Source organism: Xiphophorus hellerii, chromosome 7 (assembly GCF_003331165.1).
Source record: "Xiphophorus hellerii strain 12219 chromosome 7, Xiphophorus_hellerii-4.1, whole genome shotgun sequence".
Lineage (NCBI taxonomy): Eukaryota > Metazoa > Chordata > Actinopteri > Cyprinodontiformes > Poeciliidae > Xiphophorus > Xiphophorus hellerii.
In genome coordinates this window covers 32,081,797-32,102,253 of record NC_045678.1, presented here as the reverse complement: position 1 = coordinate 32,102,253, position 20,457 = coordinate 32,081,797, and the positions used below count along the sequence as shown (strand labels likewise).

Sequence of the window (20,457 nt, the reverse complement as noted above, 5' to 3'; positions counted from 1 at the left end):
CCTACCGTCACGCAGGCGCCTGACGACGCTTCACACAGAGAAAGAATCGACATGTTTTGAGCTCGATTGACCCAACGGACGCTCAGGTTCTGCCGGGTCACCCATTTCACCATGGTGACGTAGAAATCGCTGCACAGAGATGCAAACAGAAGCAGACTGGATCCCAGGTTGTTCTGTTTGTAGACAGAGACACTCGGCTCTGGACACATCAGACTACATGTTAGTAATCTGGACCTTCACTGATCATGATGTAAATCACAAACTATGTTTTTAATATCTAGAATAATCTAGTTCATGTTTGAAGTTTGTCATAGACATGAATACGTAGACTCCTCATTGAGCGCCGAGTCCTACGTTATGTCGCCGCCATGTTGTGTGTGGCAGCAGATCGATCGGAGCTCCAAGTCCTGTGCTGTGTGGACTTGTTTCAACCGTTTTACAAAACAAACTGAATTCATTGGCATTACCTTCCACAGGTAAGGATGAAAAAGCAGAATCACTTCACTTTGCAGCCAGAAACTCGCTTCTAAACAACAGAGAAATATTTCCTATGTAGCTAAATTGGCCCGAAGTAACCACTGATTGTTAGCGTAGCTACGTTTTCATATTGTTTTAATGAGAGAGAGCTGATGAGAAACCGCTGTTAGAGAGGAAGTGCATTAAAGACCTTTTGGGATTCCCTCCATTTTTACGTCACCGCGCTTTCTGATTGGCTACCTGTCACATTCAACAGGCTGCGTTTCGCTCCCAGCCAGTAAAAACCCCACAGGCTGCGATAATCAGGCCAAGACAATGTTGAATACGAACGATTTTAGATCGGGCGTATTCTTCCTCTTTCATGGAAGAGGAAGTGTGTTAGTTCCCCTTCCACGTAACACACCACACACTACAGGATGTTGTAAGATTGTCGTAAATGGAAAATCGAGACAAAATAAAAAGGCTTTAGTGGGAACACCAACATGCAGAAGCAATATCTGACACCCCCCACCGGGCCGCAGCAAAACTGAAAAGTCTTGACCGGTCGGCGGTAATAAAAAGGCTGGGGACCACTGCTGTACGGGGTGAGCCACCGGAAAATGGCGAAAAAGGACTTCGCAGAGACGTGGCTCACCCTCGCCACCATCAAAGACGCCATATAGACCTCCAGAAACTGGCTGGTAAGCAGGCGCAGGCAGACGCCCCCCGAGGCTGTGATTCGAATGGCGGCACCGAGAAGAGAAACATCCAGAGCTGCAGGTGGAGTGCCAAGGACACAGCCACAAAGAAGAATCGCCCGCGCCTCCGTGGACGAAGGAGCGGGCGCTCCACAGACAGAGGACCCAGCGGTGGCGGCGGCCTGGCTCTCCGGGTGAGGCAGGAGGGAAGGAGCTTCGGGGAGGGGATCCCCTCTGAGCACCAGCGCTGCCTGGAAGGACGGGACGGCTCCGAACTTCGTAACCCCGGTCCTGCTCAACTTTTAACATACAGAGTTTTTCTTTTAATATTCTTGTTCTTATCCTCTTTTAGTTTAATTTAACTGAGGAATTGTATTTATTAAAAGAAAAGTAAACATTTCTGTATAACTGTACATTGCCATGTTTTAAAAATGTCCCAAGTAACAATACAATTTTTTCGAAAGAAAAAAATGAATACAGCTTATGTAATGAAATAAAAATAATTTACTCTGTTAGAATTTCTTTCACTCTGCTGTCTATAGCAGAGTTGATATATTACACTGTAATAAATATTTTTTTCTGGAAAAAAGAAAAATATGCAGTTTAATGTTTGACAATGTTTATAAATATATAAAAAAATAAATACAAGAAAATTATTTTTTTTCTTGTCTTGAAATGTTGAATGTACATTAAATTATGGAATCATGTAAATATGTACTTTAATAAAACACTGTAAAAGTGTGTTTGTTCATCAATGTCAATATAAAAACTATCAGAATAATTTCTAGCAAATTAAAACATTGTGCTCTTTATTCAGAAATCCCCCAAAACAATTAAATAATCATATCAAAAGTTAGAAACTGACTTTAGTCATTTCTTTATATTAGTGTGTGTGAGAAAATGTGTCAATGACAGGAATTAACTTAAAATACTTAGTAGAACCGCACTTTATGAAGTTCGGTCCGGTTACTTGTATTAGCTTACCGTCACATAGGCCACATTCAATATGGCGGACGCTGTGACGTATCGCAGCAACGGGCCGACCCGCTCCATAAGGCGTCTGCGTATTCATGTCTATGGAAGTTTGCAAACTAGAGCTAATGAAAGATGCTAAAAGTTGTGAAACATTATCTAGAATCACTCAATCAGAAGCTAACTTCAGCTCCGTGATGAAGCACGTTTCATGTCAACATCACTGATGTATGACGCTACAGATAATATAAAGTACAAGTCTCAGGTAGCCTGAGAATCTAATGCTGACGCTAGCCTAGCCAAGGCTAATAACCTTGGCTAGGCTAGCTAGAGCTAAAGCTAGCCTATCTGTGCTAGTAGACAGTAGAGATGGCCAGTATTGGTATGCTAGGTGTTAGCCTATCCATGCTAACACACTCATCTATCCAATGTTAATGCTATTCAAAACTAACGCTAGCCTATCCATGCTGTGTGATCCAGTATGTGACCAGCCTCAGAAAGCTAGTCAGCAGCCTCTCCAAAGCTAATGCTAATGCAGCTAGCCCAGTAGCAGTTAGAGTGGTCCTGTGTGTCTGGAGCAGGGGTTAAAGGTCAGACCTGTTCTCCAGGCTGTCAGGAGGCCTGATCTGGATGGAGGCAGAGCTGCCGTCTAAAGAGACGACATGGAGGCTGACGCTGGGATTGATCTGCCCCATCTGCAGGAAACAAAAACAGGATTAGCATTAGCAGCAGAGGACTTAATGAGATGATAGTAAAGGTAGGAGCAGGGTTTCCACGGCCGTCTGGGGAAGATGGGAGTTTATTTCTGCCCTAGGGTTCTGAGGAAACGCTTGTTTATCAAAAACATTAGAATCTGCTTTGTAAATATATGTTTTTATTTACCAGTGGAGAGCCGCTCAGCCTGCTAGCTTCTGCTCTTCTGGAGGTAAAGCTGATGCTAACTATGTTAATGAAGCAGTTTTATTGGTAGAAGGCAGAAGGGGCGATTAAACTGATAACTACCTGAGAGCTGCTCTGACCGTTTTCTCTGATCCTCATTCAGACAGGCTGAAATAAACACACTGCTCTGATGAAACGCCTCAGAAAGTCAGATCTCAACCAAACTTCCAGGATTCCAGGATACTTCTGGAGATCTGCAGATCTTCTTCCTGGACTAGTTTCCAGGACGTTAAATGTTGCTGCAGCCTGATGTAAGCTAACACATCAGCTGGGTCTGAGCCCACCTTGGGGTAGGGGTACTCCGTCCCTCGTGGGTAGAGCGAGCCGGTGAAGCGAGGCAGCATCATGCTGGGCACCAGCGAGTCGTCGATGGTGAGGTAGGCCAGCCTGGAGCCATCAGGGGACCACCAGTGGGCCACCGGGGAGTCCAGCACCTCCTCTGGACACGCAAGGCAGAGTTAGCATAGCATAACATGGCCTAGAGTAGCATAACCTAGTGTAGCATAGCATAACTTAGTACAGCCTAGCCTAGCGTAGCGTAGCATAACCTAGAAAACCTAAATTAAAAGCAGATAAATAATTTTATGGAAATTGATGGGAAAAAAAAGGAATTTAATCTGATTTAAAATTAAAGATCAACATAAATAAATTGAGACAGACATCTTTGTATAAATTTTGATTTAATGCAATAAAGACAATCTTTCAAACTTTTTTTGAATTGATTTTTAAGTGATATTTGTTACATTTTCTGTCGGGAACTCATTTAAAAATATTTATATATTTCTACAGTATCTTCTAAATTTGTCAGCTTCAGCCCTCCGTAGAAGCTCAGGTAGCTGATTTCAGTGAATCTCAGCTTTTTCTGGAGTTACAATAATGACTGGAATCCCTCCTGTAAAAATGTTCATAACTTTAATAACAACACATTTACCTTAATATGCATTAATAGAAACAGTTCTGGTGCTACTAGCTTCCCTATTTCTGCTGCTAATGGTTCAGCCAATCAGGTGAGCCGGGTCGGCGTAGTCTCAGCCAATCAGCTGCCCTACCCTCGTAAAGCCAGTCTGCGATGCCGTTGAAAACGGCAGCTTCCTGTCCGGACGAGGTCAGCCTCCAGGAGAAACTTCGGCTGTTGGCCTGGTAGTAGATGTTGTTTTCAAAGACGTAGAGCTGGAGAAGCAGAGACAGTAACATATCTACCAGCCATATATCTATCAGCTGATCAGACAGGAAGACACCGACTGACCAGCGTCCAACACGGCTTCCAGTGGCTGCAGTGACTATCAGACTCTTTTGTGTTTAAAGTTTCTGTTTCTGTGGTTTCAGAAACTTGGAGGATTAATGCTGCAGACAGCCTCTGGTAAAGGTCAAAGGTTAAAGGTGATCAGAGAGGTTTCAGCCTCTCGTACCTGTTGCTATGAGACACCATCATTATCATCTTCTTGCAGGCAGGTTAAAGTGATAAAAGCTGTTTACATTTCTGCTGAAACTTTTTAAACAGTTTTTAAGGATTTTAAACTAATCATAAAAGTTTAATTTTCTGTGTGAGACCAGCAGACGGATTACAGAATCACTCTGACTTTGGAGAAATGACGTTTCCTTTGCTCTCACGTCTGAATCGTTTTCTGAAGCTCAGACTAAATATGAGCCATAAACAGCTGAATGAAACCAAACAGCAACTGGATCAGACATTGATTTATGCTGCTTTCTGCTAATTGTTTTTATTATCTGCTCCTCTGATTGCTCTGTTGCTCGCTCTGGAAAATAATGAAAAATACTGATTTTTGAAAACAGACAAAATAAGACAAACAACATAAAAATGAGCAAAAAACATTAAAAAATGTCTGAATATTCATCAGAAGGAGCCAATATGCTTCCATTTGTTAATGGGATTAAATATACTGCTCAAAAAAATAAAGGGAACACTCAAATAACACATCCTAGATCTGAATGAAAGAAATATTCTCATTGAATACTTTGTTCTGTACAAAGTTCCATTTGCACAACAGCAGGTGAAATTGATTGTCAATCAGTGTTGCTTCCTAAGTGGACAGTTTGATTTCACAGAAGTTTGATTTACTTGGAGTTATATTGTGTTGTTTAAGTGTTCCCTTTATTTTTTTGAGCAGTGTATATTTTAATTCATCATGTATAAAGAAAGTCTTTATTTTCATTAATGTCCCTGTTTGATTTTCCTCTTTTTATACTATTTATAACTGGAATTAATATCAGAATAAACAGATTATTGCATCAGACAATGAGGAGATTCAGATTTGGTTTTAAAGAAAACAGACCAGTCATTATGTTTTAAGCGAAAGATAAGAGCAAGTGTTGCTAGTCTCCTGTCAGTCAGCACTTTGGGCTGAAATATCCCACGGACAAGAGGAAGATGAGGATTTTTTTTTTTTAATGGATCTTTATTGAGATACAAAATACATAATAACAGTACAAACACAGAAATGTCTGCTAGGTGTCACCGACACATACGGTACATCACCATGACGTTACATGAACACATTTTTTTTTTTTTTTAAACAAATTAATCAGAAACAAATAAGGCAATTACAATAGTGGCATTCTGTATAAGGCACATATAGAAGAGGCATATTTAAAATGGAATACAGAGTAATATTGATAATAGAAAATTAGTATTACAATAAGTAATAGTGAAACAATAACTAAAAAAAAAAAAAAAAAGGCAAAGGGGGATTCATGTATTAGGATTAATATACATCAGTGGGCAATTCCATTAATATTTCAGCCAGGGATTCATACGATTCAATACATTTCAAGGATTTCAAATATAACTGGAATTCAGATAAGAAGATGTTAAAAACTGGGGATGATCTCAGCACTCTTTGTTTATGAATAAAGAATTTTGCCAAACAAAATATTAAGTTACAACAGAGTTCTGTAGTTTTGTTTATTAATAACACTCCAAAAGTTACCATATCTCTAGAAATAGATTCAGGAAGTGTGATTTTTAAACTGATCCACCTTTCTAAGCAATTCCAGAATGTTTTGGTTTGGTTGCATTCATAGAAGATATGGTCTATCGTTTCAATATCACGTTCACAAAATGAGCTCTTATTGTCATCGATATTAAAGCCATTTCTTAATAGTTCTTTTGCAGGGTAAATTTAAAATTTTAAAGTGTGTTTCTTTAGCTTTTGGTTGTATGGGGAGTTTAAAATAAAGAGTTCTTAACGTTTCAATTGATTTATTATCAAACTTGGAAAGAATGTTATTTTTATTAATTTTCCCAGGGAACAGAGTTTCGTTAAGACAGTTTCTAATTGTGTGGTTATTGAATTTTTGGTCAGTCAATGAAATTCCATTAATTAATAAATTTGGTAATTGTGGGGTCATCGGATTATTTATTATCAAGTTTTTTACCTGATTAATAAATTGTTTCGGAAAGGCATTAAATAATTTGGTAAATTCAGCTCTCGGGGGAAAGAATTGATATTGTGCCCATAATTGTTCGTAGTTTAACAGGCAACCATTAGCATCCATTAAGTGTATAATAGACCAAATATTCTTCTCCATCCAATCTTTGTAAAATAAGGATTTATTGCGATGTAATATGAATCTGTTATTCCATATTATAGAGGAGTGAGGCGAGTAGTTATGTACATAGAGCATTTTCCAGTATAGTAATACTTGTTTATGGAACTCTGATAGTTTAATGGGCAATTTATTTATATTGAAATCAGCTAGAAGTACAAGTTTTAAACCACCTATTTTGTTAAATACATAATTAGGGACACAATACCAAAATAACTGAGAATTTTTAACCCAGGATTTCAACCAATTAATCTTAAGGGTTCCGTTAAGACATTCAAAGTCAATTACTTTCAGACCGCCATCTTTGAATTGTTTCACCATATGACTTTTCCGTAGGTAGTGTGAGCTGTTCCTCCAAATAAAGTTCATGTTCATTTGGTTAATAGTTTTAGTTAAACTATTTGGGATAGCAGTGCTACAAGTTGAGTAAATTAATCTTGATAAACTTTCCATTTTAGTTAAATAAATGCGTCCTAAAATAGAGAGGTCTCTTTGGAGCCATGAGTTAAGTTTGGATTTACATTCTTTGATCTTGTTTTCAATAGTTAAGGTTGATTCTTGGTTTTTGGTTATAACATTTCCTAAGTATTTAATTTCAGATTTAATTGGAATGCTAGATATTTCTTTTAGGGGAGTGTCATGAATGGCTATAAGCTCACATTTTTTTAAATTTAGTGTTAGTCCTGAAGCCTCAGAAAATTTTTTAATTTTATCAATTACAATTGAAACCTGCTTGTGATTTTTGAAGAAAACGGTGGTGTCATCTGCTAACTGGCTAATGATTAATTCTGCACCAAAAACATCTAATTTCTCAATGACTACACAGTTTTTAAGATAGATTGCTAACATTTCTGCAACCAAATTAAAGATATGGGGAGATGGGACACCCTTGAGGAACTCCAACATTAATGTTAAATCTGGCTGTGGTGCCCTTAGGTAGTATTACACAACTATTAATGTTTTGATATAAACCTCTAATTAAGTTAATAAAATTGGCTCCAAAACCAAAATGTTCAAGAACTGAGAATAAGACTTGATGTTCCACCGAGTCAAAGGCTTTATAAAAGTCAAGAAAAAGAATAAAGCCGTCGTCTTGGATCATGTCCCTATATTCAATCAGGTCCTTCACCAGTCTGATATTGTTGTGGATTGACCTTCCTTTTAAGAAGCCAGATTGTGATTCTGCAATAATGTTTGAGATTCCTGTTTGGAGACGCATGGTAAATATGTATGTTAGTAATTTATAATCAGAATTTCTGAGTGTAATAGGTCTTCTATTCTCAATAAATCTTGGGTCCTTGTCTGGTTTGGGGATGCATATAATAATTCCTTGATTCATTGTGGTAGGTATAGGATAATTTTTAAAAATTTCTGTAAAAACTTGATGCAGTAATATTTTTATGTCTTCCCAAAAATGTTTATAAAAGTTTCCCGTAAGCCCATCTGGACCCGGTGCTTTATTTATTGATAAGCGATTAACAGCCTTATCAAGTTCTTCTATTGTAATTTTGTTGTCACAAGTTTTTTTGTAGTCATCCTCTATTTTAGGGATAAATGTTTCAATTTGTTTTAAAAAGTTGTGAGATTTTTGTTCTGAGAATTTGGAGGTATATAATTTGTTATAGAATTTAAAAATTTCAATTGATATTAATTTTTCATTGTTGGTTTCTACATTATTTATTATTAAGGATTTGATAGAATTTTTTTGTTGTCTTCTTCTTTCCAGATTACAAAAGTCGGCCGTGTTTTTTTCTCCTTCTTCCATCCATTTTGCTCTTGATCTAATAAAAGCCCCTTTGGCCTCTGGATATACATTTCATCCAGTTTGGGTTGGAGGATTCGTACTTTTTCTTTGTCTTCCATTGAAGGATTGGGCTTATTGCAATATAAATTTAGTTGTTGTACAATATCTAGTTCTTTTTTTTGGAGTTCTTTTTAACTTTGTTTACTGAATGAGATAGAAAATTGTCTGATCTTGTACTTCAGGAATTCCCATTTTTGGACAGAGTTACTTAATTCTTCAGAGTCCTTAATATTTTGGATTAAATCTCTGATTTTTGGCAGTAGGTATCATTTTTAAGGAGACTGCAGTTAAATTTCCAATATTTACTTGTATCTGATTTCCAGTTTTGAGGTTTCATTTGTAAAGAAATAAGGCTATGGTCAGTCAAAGGTGCTGCAGAGATGTCTGAGTTAATTTTATTGGACAATAATTCATTTGTTATAAGCCAATAATCAAGTCTTGACTTGCTATTTGAGCCAAACCATGAAAATTGATTACAGTTGGGATTAAGATGTCGCCATACGTCAACTAGATTTTGTTCACTGCAGAAATTGTAAAATATTTTGTTAAGGTAACTTGAGTTATGTTTAGAGGGCCATTTATCAAAAAATTCATCATGAACAAGGTTGAGATCCCCACCAATTATAATATTGTTTGTTGAATAAAAAGATTTTAGGTGATCTAAGTTTAGGGTTATTTCTTCAAGTAATAATTTGTTCTGGGTTTGATTGTTATAACCATATATATTTAATAAAATAAAAATTACGTTATCCAAACATACAGGGAGAAATAGCCAGTGACCATTTTCATCCATTTTACTTGATATTATCTGACCCTGGAAGTTTTTAAGAAGAATAGCGACCCCTGCTGATCTTGAAGAGCCATGACAGAAATAAGTTTCATCTCCCCATTGTTTAGATCAAAAGATGCCATCTTCTTGTTTAGAATGAGTTTCCTGTAAGAATATTAAATTTGCATTTTTCCCTTTACAAAATAAAAAGAAACTTTTCCTTTTAGTTAAATCTCTTAGGCCCCTTGCATTAATAGAAATTAACGAAAGTTCACTTTTCAAGTTAAACATAAAAAATTTAAAAAACAAAATAAAAGGCTGAACAGTATTTGAATAGGTTTACCTGAGAATAAATTGAACTGTAGGTAGCAAAAACTCCTGAACTGATCAAATTATCTGAAGTCAGAAATGTTGTGTAGATCTATTGTGACGTTAAGGAGCAACTCGTTGTCCATTGATAAAGGCATATGGGCCTTTGAACCGCCTTTATCCCAGCTCTCCTGCTTGCTCTACTTTGGGCCACACAGCCAGTCGTGCTTCTCGGTCTTCTTTGCTGAGGTCCTCGGAGAACCGGATGTGGATCTCCCTGCAGATGGGGTGTTGCTTAGTGGATCTCCAGAGTTCATCCCTGAAGATCCGACCAGTAAACTGGACAATAATCTGCCGTGGGCGGTTGGTGTCGTTCGGGCCGAGGCGGTGTACAGTGTCGAGAATGAAGTCCATCTTCTCTTTCCATTGTGGCAAAATCTGCTTAATAACATTCGCGACTTTCTGTCTTGTGTCTTCCTCCTTTTCCTCTTTTAAGCCGTTAATGCGCAGATTCCATCTTCTTTTGTAGCGCTCTGATTCTGCCGCTTTTCTTTCAATCTCTTGAATCTTCTTTGTCAGCTTGGCATTTGTGGTTTTAAGTTGTGTAATCTCATTTTCCTGCTTTTTGTTTGTATTTTTACAATATTGAATTTCAGCGCTGTTAACAAGATTGTAAAAACAAAAAGAATTCGGCTAAAAATGGTAAACTTGAACAGAGAACCCAAAATGCTTTATGTGATCATTTCAATGTGTGGAAGAAAACCCGCGTCTACATCCGAAGCAACTGAGTCAGTGAAGTAGCTAACTATGCTAGTGCGGGTAGCTAACTATGCTAGTGCGGGTAGCTAACTATGCTAGTGCGGGTAGCTAACTATGCTAGTGCGGGTAGCTAACTATGCTAGTGCGGGTAGCTAACTATGCTAGTGCGGGTTATTTGCGGCCATTTCTTCAAGTCGCCATCCCTCCTCGCATTAGCTGTAGGTAGCGGTAAAACAATATTGCCACATGTAAGTTGTGATAGCTGGAGTTCCCACATATTTCATAGCCTTTACATGTTAGCGAGTTGCTAACATGTAAACAAATGGCAGTTCCGGTTAGAGGCGGAAGTCGCGCCCATAAATCACGCAAAGCCTCATGGGGGCTCGGAATAAGGTGGATATACAGTGAACCCTCGCTATAACGCGGTTCACCTTTCACGGTCTCGCTGCTTCGCGGATTTGTTTGTGCAGTTTTCTTTCACAGTGCATTGTGTTCTGCGTCCTGATTGGCTAAACAGTCTCCGCCCTTCTTCTCTATATACCGTAACGTGCCAATAACGTTACAGTATTTAAATATACGTAATAGAGCTTGGCAAATTTTGGCAAATATTTTTGCCCAGAATAAAAAAGAGCAACAACAACTACCGATAACTATGTTCTTCTGAAAAAACTCACCTGCCGCTCAGGCTTCAGGAGAAAAAGCCAGTAGAGGGCGGAGTCAGGCCGCAGCGTCACAGTCAGAGGATCAGTGAAATACGCCAGTCACAATTTGTCCTACTGTACTTTGTATTGATGATTAAAATGATTATTTTACTGTAGTTATTTGAAAGAAATCGTTCTATTTGTTTAAAACATGCTGGGACCTGAAAACAGGTTTTGTTCTTTGGTTTCAATGTAGAGTATTTAATTATGCTTTATAATAATTGTAAAAAATAAAGGTAATAACTTCACGGATTTCGCCTATCACTGGTCGTTTCGGAACGCAAACCCCGCGAAAAACGAGGGTTATTGCAGCCATTTGCTAAAATCAAAAGGTTATATTATTTCTCATGTTTACACTCAGCATGCATCTGACAGAAAAAATATTTTTTTATTAAAACATAAAAAGTGTAAGACTGTCCTGAATGTCTCACCAGCTGCTGGCCCTGAACGCCCCACGAGGCGAACTGCAGGACGGAGTCTGACACCTCGGGCGGGTTGAGCTCCCACACTTCCCTGGACAGTGAACGCACCGCATGAAGCATCCAGAGCAGCTGCAGTGTCTGACATGAGGGCAGCGGCTCACCTGGTGGACAGGTCGTAGATCAGGAAGGACGCCAGGAAGGAATGCTTGTAGACCTGGAACCCAAACACAACATCATCAACCCGTCTCCATGTCAGGTGAAGCAGTGTGCTGTTCTGACCTTCAGCCATCTTGACAGCTAACCAGCTGAGTTTTTCCTCTGCAGACTATTCGCTCTATCAACAGCTGTTAAACACAGAAGCCATAAGATTTCTGCTTCTACATTCTGACAAGTGACAATAATTGAAGAAATGTTCTGTTACATTTTGATGGATCAAAAACATTTTCAAGATATTTGAAATAATGTCAGATTCATCATTTAAAGAGTCACACATCTCAAACGTAACTATGATGAGTTAAGATGACATTTTCATAAATATGTGATTTAAGAAATTACCCAGATTAGAATAGAATAGAATAGAAGTACTTACTTCGCAGTTACAGCATAGAGACAAGACCCAATAACAACTACCACTGAGTAGTAGTTGTAGATAAAATAAAATATAAAATGCTATGAATTGTAAAATATGAAATGCTGTTAATATAAAAAGCAACTTAGAGCAGTCCTTGCAAAGATTTTTAAAAAATGCAGATATGTATATGTAAATATATGTACAGCAAGTGTGCCACAGTGCAGTTGTGCAAAATCGGACTGATTAGTGCAGAACAATGATTTAGCTTTTATTGTACAGTGAGATGGCCTGTGGCAGGAAGGATTTCCTGTATCTGTCCCTACGACAGCGGAGCTGGAGCAGCCTATGTGAGAAGGTGCTCCGCTGTCTGTCCACTATGTGGTGGAGAGGGTGCTGTTTATTGTCCATAATAGACAGAACCTTCTTCAGTGTCCTCCTCTCCACCACAGTTTCCAGGGACTCCAGCCTTAGTCCCAGTACAGAGCCAGCTTTCCTGATGATTTTGTCCAGTCTATTAGAGTCGCTGGCTCTGATGCTGCTTCCCCAACACACAGCAGCAAAGAAGATGGCACCTTATTGAACTGTCCAAACTGATGCCTGCAGGATAATTGTGTTTTCCTGCTCAAAGTGGTCAGAAACAGCTGAGCAGTTTGGGAGAAAACAGAACGAGAACTTCCTGAACTTTACGAAGTTTTTGTTCTCTACCAAGACACAAACATTTTAAACGGCTTTAAAAAGAAAAGGTGCTGCTGGCGACAGGATCAGTGGAGCAGTTTCAAAAACCTTTTCATTTTTTAAATGTAAATCTCCATTTGTGAAATGTTTTGACAGAGTAATTATTCAAGATATCAGTGACTGACTAGTCAGAATATTAATTCAAGATATGTGAAATATGAAAACCCTTTAGATTCAAAATGTTCCAGATATCTCTGAATGTTTTGGAGAAACCTTTAAAGGAATCATGAGTTAATTTATCTGAGTCTGCAGATAAATTTGCTGATTTATTTCTGATCCAAAATACATTTAAAGTATCTTTAATGGGAATTATGAGGAGTCAGAATGTAATCATCTTATTATGTCTCGTCATAAACAGCTGCAGATATGTGCAGTAACTGGTGATGATGTATGCTTCATGACAGTCGGGAGGTTTTGTTTTAACTTTTAGGTTTTCTTATAATATCCCATCACTGCTGACCTTTGCATAATTTATATATTTATGTTTTTTTTAATTTTATATTTGTTAGATAGTTTTGAAAATTTAGACAGAAAAAAGAACTACAACAGGACAGAACGTATGCAGAACAGATATAGAAAACTAAAACAAAAACAGGAGGCGTGTAAATAATTAACAGCAATTTGAAAAAAGTAACCCACTTGTATATAAACTTAAAGATATAAATCATTCAGGTTCGCATTACTGGCCTTTTCATTTTGAGAACTCAAGAACACGTTCCTATTTTTTAAGAGCAAAACCTTTCCTATTCAGACAATATCTCAATCTCTCTAATACAATAATTTCAGAAATTAAGTTTTTCCAGTTGGATCGAAGGCCGACACGACCGAAACGTTTCATCATCCTGACTCTCTGGCCAAAGTCAGCAGGAACTGCACAGTGTGGAGTATCCAGGTAACTGGGTATGAGCCTGAGGAGACCCAGCGATGGGCTAATGCTAACTGTTAGCTAATGCTATGGATCTTTTGCCATAGCAAGCATACTGCTAGATACTTTAATCCTGCAGGATGGAAACAGCCTGATGACTGCTGCTTCTCCCTGGTCACAGGCCTGTTTATCATTTTTTATGTTAAACATAATGAAGAGTACGGAGAGCGAAGAGTGCCAAGTCTAAATAGATAACCAATTAAATGATTTAGCATGTGTCATTAATTGAATAAAATTTAAAAACACGAATAATAATAATAATTTGCCAAAATGCCCAGAGGAGGCCCGCTAATGCAGACGAGCCCAAACTAGAAATATTCTAAATAACCAGAATAAACCAGCAGCTGTTGTTTTGTTAGATTATTGTGATTTTAGTAACAAACAGTTTATTTCTGAACTATAAACTATAGTAGCAGAATGTTTCCTCTCATTTCTCCTGAAGGAAAGTTAAATCTGCTTTCTCCTGAATTCAGACATTTTCCCTCGATTGTTCCCGTTCGGTCTCTACCAGGGCAACGTTAATCAGCCGTGTTCTGAGGCTTACAGAACATCGGATCGGTTCTAATGGAGCAGAACCCGGCGGCCATCTTTTACTCCCCCTGGAGGTTAAACGTTAAAACGAGACGTTAATCAGCAGCATTCTGAGGGGGGAGGATGATTATTGGTTATTGTTCCCAAACGGCTCCATCCAAACTTTCAATCATGACCTCAGATTCACTGATTACCTGACCTTTGACCTTCCAAAGGGACACTGCTGAGTTCCTGCAAATTAAACACTAAATCATTTTTTTCCTAATTCTTAGAAGCCAGATGTAGGGTTTAGTCACATGATATGAAGGAACCAATCAGGGACGTGAAGAGCCGTGACATCATCATCTGGTCTTCCTCAGATCATTTAAAAGGTTTAGTGATAAATAGCAAAACAGATTATTCTATTTAGTTACTGAAACAGGAAAAGTTTTACTATCTGATTTAAAGTTTTAATATCTGATTAGGAATAACTGATGATGTTGTTATAACATGTCTGAACTTTAACTGGTCCGGTGTTTGGACCAGAACCCGACCTGAGACTCACCGGCTGAACGTCGTATCCCAGCAGAACAAACTTCTTGTCTGGAGAAACTGCAAACTTAGTAGCCTTAAACGTTGCCTGTACAGAAAAAGAAATTAAATATTTTCTGCTGTACATAAAAACATCAGCCAGAAATAAAACAGCAAATTAATTGTTTACTGGAAACAGCTGATTGGTGGAAGACAGGAAGTTTAACAGCAGGGTTAGAGCCACCAGCCCTCCACAATAAGAGCTACTGTTATTATTTTATCTGAATCTGTTAGTTTGACTCACAAACGTTGAGTTTTTCAGCAGCAGCTCGGTCTCGTTGCTGTCGACGTTGAGTTTGAAAACGTCTCCGTTCCAGCTGCGGTAGACGACTTCCCGCGCTGCAGCGACAGAAACACTAAACATTTATTTAAAAACAGTAATTAAATATTATTTCCTGTCATGTCGGAGCTGAACCTCAGCGCTGCACCGAGTCCATCAAAATCAACTGCTTAATTGCTTATTGGTTTTTATTCTGTTGTTGGGTTTCTGCTGGTTCTGTTCAAAATTATTATTTCATAAAAATTTCAGATTAAAAGTATTTTATTGCTCCGTATTCTGTCTCAATAAAAGATTTTTTAAAACATCCAGACTGTGTTTATCTTTAAGATTTCAGCTTCAAATCCTTCAGAAATGTGAACTGTGGACGCTAACATTAGCATTAGCTGCTACTGTGGACGCCAGCATTAGCTGCTACTGTGGACGCTGCCATTAGCATTAGCTGCTACTGTGGATGCTAACATTAGCATTAGCTGCTACTCAGTGGTGGGCTGTCAAGGCTTCTCTGCTACCCCTATAAAATTGAAAAGAAAAAGTGTAAAATGTTTCAATCATCTTTAATTATATCTATAATTTAATTTTGATTCTACAATGGCATGACTGACAGACTAATCAGCCAATCAGAGCTGACATCCAGTGACGGTCCGCCCCGCAGGCCCGGCTGAGAGCTTCCTGCTTTCCCATCGCTGTTGTGAACCTGGTGTTTACAAAATGGCTCCGCTTCAGCTCCGGTTTACTAGTTGCTGACTTATCAAAATCGCCTTTTTAAAGACGCTCTTTCACTGATAAAAAATAAATAACTAAAAATGGAAAAGCCACACCAAGCCTGGATTCACTAACAGACCAGTAAGAACTTTGTGAGGCCTTTAAAAGACTGTATCTATGAGCGCTACGAGTGGCTAACAGCTAGCACTGAGCACAACAACATTTGGATGTTATTTACAAGTAATGGGCGAGTGATACTTTTGTGTTACATTCTCATACAAACTTTACTGAACAGTTATTTATTTTAATTGTTCACATTTAAAATGTGAACAATTTAAATGTGAACAATTTACATTGTTCACAGAACAAGCAAATTATATAAAACATGATTTAGTATTAACTCTATGAAAACTGATTTACTGACAAGAAGTTTGCTATACTTCTTGTCAGTAAATAATAATATGTACATACATATTATTCTGTATGTACTTATACAGAATAATTTAACATAAAGCATGGACACCTTAACAGAGATGTAGTGCAGTAATTACTAACAGCCAACATTTCCATTTTAGCTACAACTGCCCCAGATAGTATTTAGTTAAGATGTGTCTAGTCATTTTTTAAACATTTTAAAATGGTATCAATAGATGTTTTCTAAGTCTTGTATTTATTTCCCCTTACTTATTACGTTTTCTATTAAAATTCACAATTCTTCTTATTACTAAAAACATCTCTGAAATTCCACGCGCCGTCATCATTCCTGTGTCATCCCAGTGTTGTTGTGACTTCCTGCTAGCTTAGTGTTAGCTTCCCCCTCCCGGACTCTCACACACACACACACACACACACACACACCTGCATGAAACACTCCCTCTTCATGGGGAACATTTTCTCACCTTCTTACCGGTGTCAAGAAAATCCGAGCTCATCCCACTTCCCCATGCTGGAGATTTTAGTTTAACAGTAATAATAAATAAAGTTATCTTTAAAATGAATCACTCAAGTGACATCAAGGCCCAACAGTAGACTTAGGTGTCAATAAAATAAATCTGGTTGTGTGTGTTGTTTTTGTCTCCAGCAAACTTTGCTTTAATTCTACTTTTTTCTATCTAATCATAAGAAATCATAGTCAGACAGAGAGAGTCATGAAACAGGAAAAGCAGGTTTCCTGGAAAAAGAGGAAGTTTCCAGCCTGCAGATTTATAAAAATAGCTGAGACTATTCCTTATTTCAAAGCATGAAAGTTTTAAAGAATGAAATCTAAACATTATTAGTAATTGGATAAGATTCAAAGTAAAATACTTATATTAATATTGGTTTACTTGTAATAATACTTACACGTACATTTGTGAGAACACTTACAAGAAAAACAAGTAACTGTAACTTTGGTATTAAATAATTAGAATCATGGATTATTCTTGGTTTCTTTTCAGAAAAACATCTGTAATAACTCACATTAAGATTATAATAAGAGTAACTAATAAGTTTTGGTTATAAAATTATAAATGAATGCTAAATCAGAGAAGCTAAAGAAAATAAATGTGATATAAATGTGATTTTGACATTGAACTTGAAATGGTGTAAAAGGTGTAACTGCAATTAAACATCACTGATATGTTGGAGGTAGATGGTAGGTGAAAGGTGAAAGGAAGGGAAAAAGGGGAACTAACAGGAGAAGCAGAGATGACCAACGCCTTATTTAGAGAAAAAGTCGTGCAGGCAATGGACATAGGAGGTTGAGCAACCCTGAGACATTAGCACAGACATCCGGAAATGTCTGTAAGACAGTGATGGATATGAGATCATCTGTCTAAGCAGACAGCCAATGAAAACGCAGCAAAAGGTGGATAAACCCTATAAAAGGTGGGTGCAAAAGAGGGCAGCTTCGAGCCAAGAGATGGACAAAGAACTCTGCAGCTGAAGAAGAGCCGGGGCCACAGAGCCGAAGACTGTCCTGCTCATGGGGACCAACCGGTCAGGCCCACAACCTGTGGCTTTGAATCGCACTTCTCTCATCAGCTGGGTTCAGACCCCAAAGACAAAGATGAAGACAAAGACAAAGGCAAAGACAAAGAAGAAGAACTGGTGCCTTTTTTCCTTCCAGCACCAAGTCCTGTGTGACCTCACCATCCCTGCGGAGAGGAGGCTCATCAGACCTGCGGAGATCCTGGCCTTCATCGATCGGCGTCTTCCTCCTGCTGCAGCACCTTCTTCATCATCAAGCCAGGTCTGGGGTTCGAAACGCCAAACTCCGTCCGTCTCTCTCAAAGGTTCCCTTTTTTAGTTCTCAGTATCAGCAGTAGGGAAAGATAGACTAGATGATTGATTTTACTTATTTGATTATTTCTGCTACTGAATTAAGCTGTACTGACCCTTGCAAAACTGCCTTACTAATAAAATATTTAGCATAAAGAAAATCTAAAAGATGTTGTGGACATTCAGTTAATGAGTCACCTTAAAGTTCTTTGATGGTTGTAAAATAGCTGTGATGTTTGATTCTGGAGAGGAAGAAGTGGAAAATGTTTTTAGGTTGCTGGTAGCCCAAATTTAAAACGTCATCCTTGGGACTCACTGAGTCACTAAAACCTACCTGGTTCAATAACAAATGCAAGTTGTAAAATAGAGAACGAGCGACCGTTAACAGGTGTGCTCTGTGAAACTAGTTGGCTGTAGGCTGCTCAGTCTGGCTAATTCACAGGGGGAAGAAGGGTGGGACACCTGGATGTTGGCCGTCAGAAAACCAGGCGAATCGTTTCTCGAAACCAGCTTAAACAGAGTTTACTTCAGTTCTGGACAGGGTAAATCCCAGCAGATTTAGGAAACTCAATTAACCCGTTAGAAGGAGAGCTGGTAGCACATCTCCCCTCTCAGAAGAGGAAGTAGAGAGTGAGAGATTAGAGACAGAAAGGAGGGGGGGGGGGGTGTTGCGCAACAACACCGGGCAGCAGCAGCAGCTAATCTGAACTCTTCCTCAATCTGTCCCTGGTGACGTCTCTCTCATCATCCTCCTCTGACGATAATAAATCCCTTGAATAATAATTAATTATCTGCTCCAGCGGTAATTAACATAGTAATGTGTGTGTGGTAATTAACATATCGGATAGTTTGACACGTATCTCTGAATGTTGCAGTTTTTCTGACCCGCCCCGTCTCTCAACCTCTCACTTTTCTCGGACTCCGGCTAGCAGCTAACCGTTAGCTGAAATGGCGCTATTTATAACCTCGGAGGGGAGGGGCGGGCCAAGGAGAACCGAGGAATTTCATTGGATAATCTCAATGTCCGTCAATAAAATCAACCAATGGGCTTTCGCGGTCGATAAAAAAATTATATTTAATATATTTTTTTGTTAAATTATGACAGCCTAGGGCCGTCCCACACACAGTATGTGTATCAGTCTGTAGTCCAGACGGTCAGTCTTCACCTGGACAGAAGCTAAAACTGATCAGTTTTTATTCTATTCAGCTTGTCAACCCGCCACAGTTGCGGTGAGTTGCTCCAATTTACACGCCACTTCAGACTTTTACCCGCATCTGGCCAGTGGGGGGTGCTAATTTACACCCCTGGGTATGACGTCTATTGAAGGCCCTGACTGAAACATTCGGCACGGCGTTAGCTGCTACTGTGGAAGCTAACATTATTGTTAGCTGGCACTGTGGAAGCTAACATTATTGTTAGCTGGCACTGTGGAAGCTAACATTATTGTTAGCTGGCACTGTGGAAGCTAACATTATTGTTAGCTGGCACTGTGGAAGCTAACTGTGGAAAGAAAAAGAGAGCGTTCAGGAGGAACAACAACCGTGAAGAGATGAGGAGGATACAAAGGGAACTTAAACTCTGCCTGAAGGAGGCTAAAGAGACATACAGGAGGAAGCTGGAAAAATACTTGAGTGATAACAACATGCGGGAGGTTTGGAACAGTATGAAGACAATAACAGGCTGTAGTAGTAAGAGGGGCAGCGCAGTGGATGGGGACCCTGAGAGAGCCAATGAACCTCTTTTTTCAATCGGTTCAGTTCCCCTCATGCCACCTCCTCCCTCCTGAAATCCTCCTCCAGCCCTCCTATCCACCATCCTTCCACGTCTATCTCTCCTCCTTCTGCCTCTGTTTCCTTCTCACCTTCTCCACTCGCTCCTACCACTCATCCTCCTTCCATCACTGCTGACCAGGTGCGGACTGAGCTGAGACGACTTCATCCTAGAAAGGCTGCAGGACCAGATCGGGTGTGTCCGAGGGTTCTAAAGGTCTGTGCTGCGGAATTGGGAGAACCTCTGCAGCAGGTCTATAACCTGAGTCTGCGACTGGGTGTGGTTCCCACATTATGGAAACATCCTGCATAGTCCCTGTTCCAAAAAAGGGTCGCCCAAGTAAGCCAAATGACTACAGGCCAGTTGCTCTGACGTCCCACGTCATGAAAACATTAGAGCGACTGGTCTTGAACATGGTGCAACCCCAGGTGCAGAACGTACGGGACCCTCTTCAGTTCGCCTACCGACAGAGGGTGGGTGTTGAGGATGCTGTTCTCTTCCTGCTTCATCGTTCCCTCTCCTACCTGGATGGAGGGGGCTGCTTTGTGAGGATCCTTTTTTTCGACTTCTCTAGCGCCTTCAATACTATCCAGCCCCTTCTTCTACAGGAGAAATTGAACATCTTGGCTGTAGACCCCCACCTGGTGTGCTGGATAACAGATTACTTGACCAACAGACCACAGTTTGTCAGGATGGCGAGCTGTAGGTCCACCACTC

At 39.2% G+C, this 20,457-nt stretch overlaps 1 protein-coding gene across 1 annotated transcript in view; it reads right to left on the bottom strand.

The window, feature by feature from the left end:
• The window catches only part of LOC116723340 (inactive dipeptidyl peptidase 10-like), a 46,914-nt gene that overhangs the window by 12,247 nt on the left and 14,210 nt on the right, over positions 1–20,457 (bottom strand). Inside the window, exons 4-11 of the mRNA XM_032568163.1 lie at positions 14,973–15,067; positions 14,703–14,777; positions 11,558–11,610; positions 11,406–11,487; positions 4,115–4,235; positions 3,350–3,504; positions 2,724–2,821; positions 6–129 (exon numbers count right to left, since the gene is read on the bottom strand). Of these exons, the coding sequence (XP_032424054.1) occupies positions 6–129; positions 2,724–2,821; positions 3,350–3,504; positions 4,115–4,235; positions 11,406–11,487; positions 11,558–11,610; positions 14,703–14,777; positions 14,973–15,067 (803 nt within the window). The remainder of the gene's footprint in view (positions 1–5; positions 130–2,723; positions 2,822–3,349; positions 3,505–4,114; positions 4,236–11,405; positions 11,488–11,557; positions 11,611–14,702; positions 14,778–14,972; positions 15,068–20,457) is intronic.